Raw genomic sequence first — 9,349 nt, 5'->3', positions numbered from 1 at the left:
TGGAGTTCCTTTACACAAAACATCTGTACATAAGAGAACAGTCGTGAAGAGACAAGAACGAGCTTTTTCCAAACTGTTTTCACAAATTTTAAAGCATGTCTGTTAGCAGTCGGTCCGTCCCCTTGGTGGACACCAGGGGGGGCCGATCCGCGTCTCACTCAGCTGACTCCGGTGCTTGCACGGACAGAAGCCGTTTGACTCCCTCTGCGCCCACCAGGGGGAGCCAAGCGCGTGAGACTCCTCTCATTGCCACCCGAGGGCGGGCTCGTGGTAGTTCTACTAGGGGGAGCAGAACTACAAAGCCCAAGCCGCCCTCGCGCAATCAGCAGCAACGGGGAACACCTGGCTGAGCAGGTACTTAAGGGAACGCTTAGCCAGGCATCCCCGTCACACCCTTTCTTTTGTGCTCTCTTGCACGGTTCGTTAGGGATACTGGTAACGCGAGGCCTCATAGAGGGTTCGCGGTAGACCTACGGTCGAGGTAATCAAAGTGACTCAGGGACAGGTCAGGACCGGTGTGACTACTTTGCATTTCCCTAATTAAACTTGGGAATTTGCCCTTTCAGTCTCTTCCCTTTTCCTGTGCTCGTTGTGTCGCTTAACGTTCCTCGCTGTGCTTTCTCTGCATGGTCGCTAGACAGACCAAGCTCAGTTCGTCCCGCCCATGAGCTCGGGGTTTTCCGTACTCATCGGTGGTGTTCACGAGCGTATCGCCTCTCACTCGGGTGTGGGCGTAACGCGTTAGAATTCTCTCATTAATCCACTTTTGGTTAAGACGGGTTTATATTTTAACCTGCTTCTTTCATAATTACCCCTTTGTTTGATATCGCCTTTAAATAGTCAGAGATAGAAATAATTAATCAACATTAATAATTAATTAATGTTAGTGGCGCTGTGGCGCATCCGGTTAAGTCACCGCGTGTTAGTATAGGACGGCGTCGGTTCGAATCACACCGAGGCGCGTTTCAAATGCGCATCACGATACGGCTTTTGGTCGTGTTTGGTGTAGCGAACCGGGCTCTTTAGCCCCCTTTCTTTTATATCTCGTACTTCGTTGGGCTCGTCACTTCAGAGTAGTGAAACTTTTGTTATCTTCTCCTTTTCAGTTGGCTTGGGCTCGCCCAGCCCCTTTCCGTTCCGCGGTTTCATTTTTTGTCTTGAAGGGGTTCTCTGAGTTCTGCTTCGGATCGACTCTGCCCCCTCAGGGCGACACACACCCCGCGATTGAGTCCACCCATCAGTAAATCGTAACAATGTCATTTTGTGTATATAATTAGTGTTTCTCATCTGTAAAGAAATGGGTATGGCTAACACACCGAATAATTAGGAGAGGTGTCCACATACTTTTGATTACATAGCCCATACAAAGGAAAAGCAAATTAACCACCCACCTCTGTAATGAAAATAGAGTGCTGCTAAATAACACAAATGGAAAATTCTGATTAGTGTTAATTATTTAATTGATTTTAGATTTAGCTATAAGAACTAAGAAATGCAAACCTGTTGCATGGTTTGTCTTTCTCATTTAGCTGTTTATTGGCTTAGAATTAAACATTCATGGAAAGGTTGCGCACTATTTTTGGTCGTGTTACTTAGAAAAAGGCACAGCAGCATCTGGTAGCTGAGTCACTTCATTTAAGTGTAGGGGAATAAGAGTATGGATGGAGTTACATGGGTTACATTAATGCAGTAAACTAAAGTGCAGAAAAAAAGTGCAGTGTAAAATGCGCGTGTAAATGATACAAAGCTGGTACAGCTTACCAGTATAAGAAACCCAATAATTTATGAATATGAAAGTGGCTGCATAATCGACAATACAGTTATGTACTTCTGATAATTTGAAGCAGTCAGTTTCAGTTTTAGTCAACGCCAACAATGTACAGCAGAGGGCGCTATTACTGCGGTGGATTGAAAACTAAAGTTGTTTCGAGGTAAATTAAGTTCTGAGTCGTTTGTGTAAAGCAAACCACACCGACAACACTAGACTGTCCTAGTCTGTACTACACTACAGTATAATACACCACAATAAACTACAGTGTAACACTCACCACCCTGTCTTACACCAACACTACACTGCCAAACAGCAGCAGCAGGGTGCAGTCCAGCCGCGGTGAGTACATTTTACATTACACTGTTTACAGACCAGTTATTTGCAGTGCATTTTAGAGACTGAATTGAATGACTGCTTCTGTATAAAACGTTTGGCATCATATTTCTAATAAATATTGATGAATTATGAAGGGAAAGTGAGTATATCTCAGGCGTTAATAGTTGGTGTCTGTGTGTTGCGGTTTGTTTTTATAATGTTGTAACATTTATGTTTTAGGCAAAATTTTTGGCAAAATTATATTTCTGCTTATTTTAGTAAACTCTTGCTGTTTATGAGCTGAATTTACCATCTAACAATATGAAACAAAATATTGCATGTGCTGAAGTTATGGCTCATTTAATATTTTTAATATTTAGAAACAAAGTAATTGTGCATTAAAATCTGCAAAAGAATTTTCTAGATGTAGCCTATATGTACAGTTAGTCTAGAAAGAGCACTAGTGAAAATGCTTCTATTTATCATTTTTCCCACATTTGTGTGGATTAAGCCATACACTTTTTCACCCAATCAATAATAACATTACATGCCATCTTTTGAAAATATAATCAGTTTAACGATTAGTTTTTGCAGTCCTAAACATAGTAATCCGATCAGTCTAATGACCCTGTCTAACATTAGTGTGTGGTTTTACAAATGCAAACAGACACTCCAGAACTAAATTCCTGCCTTACATACAGATTTATGCGTGAGTATATGTGATCTTTATTATTTGTTTGTTTTTGGTAGACTACGTGACCCCTGCCATGTTACTCCAGAAAGCATTAGGTCCTTGTGAGCTGGGCCTGGGTTGTGCATTCATTCTTCTTCTCCATGGAGTGCAATCGTCCAGTCTGGTCAATAAAGCTGTGGAACTGATGTCCAAATATCCACTGATTGATGGGTATTGATAAATTTTGCCTTCTCTTACTTGGTTTATTGGTTTATGTTTTAATTAAAAACAAGCCCAGAGCTTGTGTGTAGTCCAAGCTATGTGACAATACACTGTAAGCAATTTCCCTCCCGCTCCTCCCTGAATTGTGTGTGCTTTTTTCTGTCTGTTTATGCACATATGTTAATTAAGTAGGATTCAGCAGAACATCTGCACAGGATCATGTGAAATCTTTTTTCTTCTCTTTCTACAGACACAATGACCTTCCTCTGCGTCTGCGCATTCTCCAGAAGAACAAATTCAGCCAGTTTGATATGTACAACCAGACGAAAACATCCACAGATATAACCCGGCTCAAAGCAGGACATGTTGGAGGACAGGTATAGGGATTGTCTTTTTAATTAACTGTGCATTTATAAAAGACCCACTGCAATGTAACTGTTTACATAGTGGCTTAAAAAGAGAGCTGAATATTTTCCATTGTAGTGATGGATAGCTGGATGAGTTAATTGGTCATTTAGAAAATGTAATGCTTTCTGATGTTTGCCTGTAAGTTAGCTCATACATGTTGTTGTACATGTTTTTACTTATGTGAACCTTCAGTAAAAAAAAAAAAACTTTAAAAGTTTGTACGCAAACAGTCAGTCAGTAATGCGTAATCATGCAGACATCAAGGGCTGGGTTACAGTATTCATAGCTATCATTTCCTGAAAATGTACAGTGCAGCTGTGTTTCAGAAACCTACACTTTGCATACTCAAATGTTGTCTTGTCCTTCTGATAACAGCGGCCAAAGTTCCTATACCTCTAACACGAAATGATGATTGAAATATCACTTTATTTAGTCATAGAAGTAATAGCATTAATGTGTTTTTAATCACTAATGTAGGGTCTTAATGTCTGACCTGCAGTCAACGCTCTGCTTCACCATGTCGAATGTGGTTACAAACCAATTTCTTAATAGATCTATTTTTATAAATGAGTGCTGTAATGCTGAAACAGCCTTTCCCAAATAGTTACCACGAAGTTGGTGAACAGTTCTATAAATGCTTTTGCATTAAAATCTCTTTTCAAACAAGAATTTGAAAATGTCCTCCACCAAATTTTGAAATAAAATGTGCATTATTGGATTGGCATCCTGTCTGTAGTGTGTTACTGAATTGTGTCCAGTGATTCCGGCAAACACTGACCAGAATAAAGTGCTTCTATTGGTATGCATTTGGAATGCTATGTAGCCTTTTTGCCTCAATAATCAACATCATCTGAGATGTGATGTGAGATACTGTATTGTTCATGTCTGCTCAAACCAGACAACTGTTGTCATTGTTTCAATTGGAAAAACAGCCGAGCACGAACTGCCATTTACTGGATTTTCTGTACATTCTGTGAAACAAAAAAATTCTAGATGATCCTGGTTTCAGGTATATACAAACTAGCCAGTAATGATGCATGAATTCATACAGATGTTTTAATTCATTAATTACCTAAATGAGTTGGTGTACATGTGTGGGCATTACCTAAGTTACCTAAAGTATCGTTTCCATATAAATAACTAACAAATAACTCTTTCTCTGTTGTAGGTGTTTGCAGCGTATGTATTATGTACAGCTCAGGACAAGGACGCGGTTAGACTGGCCCTGGAACAGGTTGAAGTAATACGACGAATATGCACCGAATACCCAGAGATGAAGCTGGCTACTTCAGCTGCAGGTACAAACTTAGCCTGGGGTTTTGTCACCCTTGTTATGTAAAGTATGAATTTAAAACTGAGTCTGTTTTGTGTGAATTTCTGTGAGAATGGTGTATATCAGTGCTTTCTAACCTCAGGTGGGCTGCAAACCTACAGTCAGAAGCAGCTAGTGGGCTTAACTGAGCCAATTGTCACGCCTTATGTCATAGAAAATATAAAGGTCTATGTGTGTGTATTTACTATTGAAAGACCCCAAACCATTTTTTTAGTGCAACAATTTTTTTACATTCCCCCCCATCTTCCAGTCTGGTCATTTCCAATGTCTGAGTGTAAATCTGCTTGCACAACATCAAGGAGAGCCTGCGGCTGCTGTTTATCAGTAGCCAGTGTGTGGTTGCCATACAGAGCTGTACTGTGTACACAAAAATTCTTTCTTTCTAGTGCTGTTTCGTTTTTGCCACACATAATAAGCTCTTAGTTGGAAACGTTTCTATTTAAATCTAAAAGGTTTCCTAAAATGTTTTTCATTGAGATCCTAATGAAAGTAAACATGGCCCTTTTATTGTTTTTCCATTTTCATCATTGAAATACATTATGGCACACCCATTTTTAGCAGCATAATAGAGAGTAAACAGGGCAATTGTCGGAACATTATTTTCATCTCGGAAGATCACATTAGCAGGCATGTACCCGTCCTACATGCATTTGAATGAGGATTGCCTGGTAGTATACTCACAAATAGCTTCGAGTTCTTTCTTGTGTGTCTGCTGCTTGTGTGTACAGAAATGAGGAACACAGAAAAGATAGCCTGTATGATCAGTATTGAAGGAGGCCATGCAATCGACAGCAGTCTGCCAGCACTGCGTATGTTCTACCAACTTGGAGTGAGGTCCATGTCGCTCACACATACCTGCAACACTCCTTGGTAAAGACAAATATCATGTATTATTTACACATTTACACATCACACAAGATTCAACACATCACACAAGATTCATTTATAGTGCCTGCTTACTAGCTAGCTTCCTAACTGCTGTATTTTTTACAAATAATAAATCGTAAATCGTGTTGACTTCAATCATTTCACCGCCAATCATGTTTTGTGTAGGGCAGAAAGCTCATCTCTGATTTACTCCTTCTACAAGAGAGAGAACAACAGCTTGACAGACTTCGGTAAGGTAAGCAATAATGTTATTATAACGATTTATTTATATAACTGGTAAAACCTGCCACTTTTGATGCAATATAGTGGAATTCTGATCACTATTACATCACTTTCTTCACATTTGTGTCTGTGTGTGCACTGCAACATGCAGTTTATTTACTGTTCAGTCAAATCTCTTACTTTTGTAACTGTTTTACTTGTTCCCTTTTATAATTTTTTAGATTAGTATGCAAGGTAAGCCAGAGGGGAACGAGCTACCTTAAACCGCATGTCTAGCAGAAACCAAATTGTCAAATTTGAAGCTTTGTTGCCTGTAAACAAATAAATAAAACACTAGAATCCCTCTCAGAGAACTTCCTCATGAACTGATTCTCTTTGGTAATGATGTTTGTCTACTTCAACATAAATCACTTATGGCAGTTTTGCTTTAAACATTAAATAACTGTACTGCTGTGATTGCAACTGTAATTAATGTTTCAGTATCATGAGCTGTTTTTTTGCCGCTTACTAAATAACCCAATGCCAGGCTATTCATCTTTTTTACTCTTGCTGTGTATTCCTGTCTCCCTGCAGGCAGTTGTGGATGAAATGAACAGACTGGGAATGCTGATAGATCTTTCCCATACTTCCTGGGACACAGCACTTGCTGTACTTGAACGTTCCAAAGCTCCAGTGATCTTCAGCCACTCCTCTTCCTACCAGATCTGTAACCACACTCGCAATGTCCCTGATAACCTGCTCAACATTCTGGTAACCAGTGCCATCTTATACTGGATTTACTGGTCTAATACGCCCTATTATATGATAAAAAAAAACTTTAAATCACTTTTTTGTGCCAGATTCACAAAAGCTATTATTAATTGTACTTAATAATAATTATCATTTTATCGGCCAGTTGCGTCTTTTAGAGATTCTAATTTGAGAGGTCCATCCTCTAGGTTTTATGTCTTTTCAATGTTAATTCAAACAAATTTCCACAAAAAGAATTTAGTTGTACTGTACACGTGTATTCGTACATATGACAAATAAAGGCATTCTAACTTCTTCTCAACTGTTATATTCTATGGCAGAAAATGAATGGTGGAATTATCATGGTGAACTTTCACAGTGGTTTCATATCCTGCAGTATGGAAGCAAACATCTCCCATGTAGCTGGTAAGCAGTGCTACTTTAAACTAGGTCTTAAATTTCACCATTTTATTAGAAACAGCATACAAATACTGGGCAGAACCTTGTGTTGCTCTCAAAACAGCCTTAATTCTTTATGGCATGGATTCCACAAGATGGACTCTCTCCCACCACTTTGTACCTTTGTAAGAGAATTGTCAGAAATGTATTCATGCAATATTGCAAATAATGTACTGTACTTGTGATGAAAATATTCAGGAAATCTGGGAAAATCTCAGCCTTTGTAGGGCAGGACTGAAATCCACTGCTCAAAGTGTGTGACCTAGCTCTCAGATGGCATTGCATGAGAAACTGTCATGCTGTTGTAATAAATAAAGCCTTAGAGACTCAAAGAGAAAGTCAAGCATCAATTCTGTGTAGATACACGACTGAGTTCTCAAGGCCCCAGCTCATCTCAGACAGACTGAAAGACCAAAGTGTATTTGGGGTACAGCCAGAAAATACAAAGAGATCTTTTAATGACTTACCCCAGATGTTCACTCAGGATTACACTTTAGTTCATAAAATCTTTTGTGATTTCATTGATGATTAACCATTCATGGTTGTTCTTTGACTTTCCAGTTTGGTTAAGGTCTGGACTCTGATTGTAGTCATTTTAACATTTTTATCACGCTGCAGATGATGAACAGTTATTTGTTTGAATTGTTTGGCGATATTTAAAAAACAAATTTTATTTATCTTATTCTAACTTTATGTCTTATAGACCATTTTGACCACCTCAAGCTTGTGATTGGAGCAGAGCACATTGGCATTGGAGGGGATTACGATGGTGCCAGTGGGTAAATGTGTTCTTGCTTTGTATCTTCTCACTGTTTAAATTCCACCATGCTAACTCATCTTCCATTAGTGTCAGGCATCTGTTCTAAACTCGGGCACTTTGTGTGTTTTGGTGGGTTGGTTTATGTTTGTAGATTTCCTCAGGGTCTGGAGGATGTGGCCAAGTACCCTGCTCTGATTGGTGAATTGTTGAGGAGAAACTGGAGTGAGGCAGATTTGGCTGGCGTGCTGAGGTTCAACTTCCTTCGCGTGTTTGACAGTGTGGAGAAGGTAAGAGATGGTCCTCATTTACAATGAAGCACCAGTACTGATCAGCCATGATCCAGCCAGAGGTCTTGTGCAGACCTTGGAAGCTTGGAAATCAGACAGTGTGTCAAATAAAATCAGACATTTATAAATAATGTCATGTAGTGTGGGAGAGCACGAAAATAATAAAAAGTGTAGAAATAAGAGAGTAAATCCACAAACCACATATTACTGCACTGAACAAAATGTTAACATTAGTGTACTACCCTAAAGCTTTGGTGATGCTAGACTTCATTTTTAAGGTGCATTCTAGCTGCTGCAGTACAAGCTACAAAGCAAAAGGGCAAACGTTAAAGGTGCATGGAAAGAATTTTGGTTTTATTGGTTACAAGGGCGGAAAAAGCAGCAGATGTTTATTCCCCCTGCAGGTATAGTCTCATGAGATGCTAACCTTTTCACAAATGAGTGTTCCATGTTCTCTTCTGTGTGCAGTAAAGATTGTGATGCAGTCAAGGGCCTATTAATTTTGGTAATAAAAGCCAGGCATCATCTAAAAAAACTCTGTTTAGTGTTTTTGGAGTTGTGAATCTGTACATGTCTAAAAGCTACATGTGTCCTTTCCTTTTTGTCCTTTTGCTGTACAGATACGTGATGATCTACACAACACTACCCCCAGTGAGGCTGAGATCTCATTCAACGAGGCCCATAACCCATGTCGTGTAGTACTGAGACCTCCAACACAAACCGAAAAAATAAGAAATGTGTTCAGTAGAGGAACTGAGGTACTGTCAAGTGCTCTATTCTGGACTTTACTTCCCCTTCACTATGTTTATTGCATTGCAAGATGTTAAAATTACATGGTCAGGGCTTACTCTTACTGTTGTAACAGTAATTTAAAGTAATTTGCCAGTGTCCAGTTAGCAGTAGCACTAAAAGCAGCTTTATTCTGTGTGATGAAGAAAAATGTTCCCCCCTTTCTTAGAAGAAGAAAGTGTGAATGTGTGGTTGTGTATGCACTTTATTAGACACATTTGGGACTTTATGACTTTTTTTATACACTTTAGCACTTCATATCAGTATATTATAAGCGTAGGCATATTTAGCAAAAATATTCTATTCTATTCTAAATTTCACCTTTTCTAAATGTATCCTGGATCAAATACTTAATGTTTTACTTTTGATGTTTTTCAGCTCTGTTATGGGGTTAGTAAATTCAATACTTGCACATATTTAATTCTTATGTTATACATTATTTTTAATTATATTATTTTATTGTTTTTTACTTGCTATTTATTTCTATTTGATA

At 38.8% G+C, this 9,349-nt stretch overlaps 1 protein-coding gene across 1 annotated transcript; it reads left to right on the top strand.

Moving 5' to 3' along the window:
• The first annotated feature begins 290 nt into the window (after positions 1 to 290).
• On the top strand, positions 291 to 8,894 carry dpep2 (dipeptidase 2). The gene is made up of 11 exons (XM_062989288.1): positions 291 to 354; positions 2,837 to 2,990; positions 3,232 to 3,358; positions 4,558 to 4,687; positions 5,451 to 5,592; positions 5,776 to 5,845; positions 6,406 to 6,582; positions 6,903 to 6,987; positions 7,724 to 7,799; positions 7,932 to 8,067; positions 8,688 to 8,894. Exons 2-11 carry the CDS (start codon positions 2,854 to 2,856, stop codon positions 8,892 to 8,894), a joined length of 1,287 nt encoding a protein of 428 aa, XP_062845358.1. The 5' UTR covers positions 291 to 354; positions 2,837 to 2,853.
• Positions 8,895 to 9,349: the final 455 nt, after the last annotated feature.

This window comes from Trichomycterus rosablanca, chromosome 27, assembly GCF_030014385.1.
Source record: "Trichomycterus rosablanca isolate fTriRos1 chromosome 27, fTriRos1.hap1, whole genome shotgun sequence".
In the NCBI taxonomy this organism is placed as follows: Eukaryota; Metazoa; Chordata; class Actinopteri; order Siluriformes; family Trichomycteridae; genus Trichomycterus; species Trichomycterus rosablanca.
This window is presented reverse-complemented; position numbering and strand designations above follow the sequence as displayed.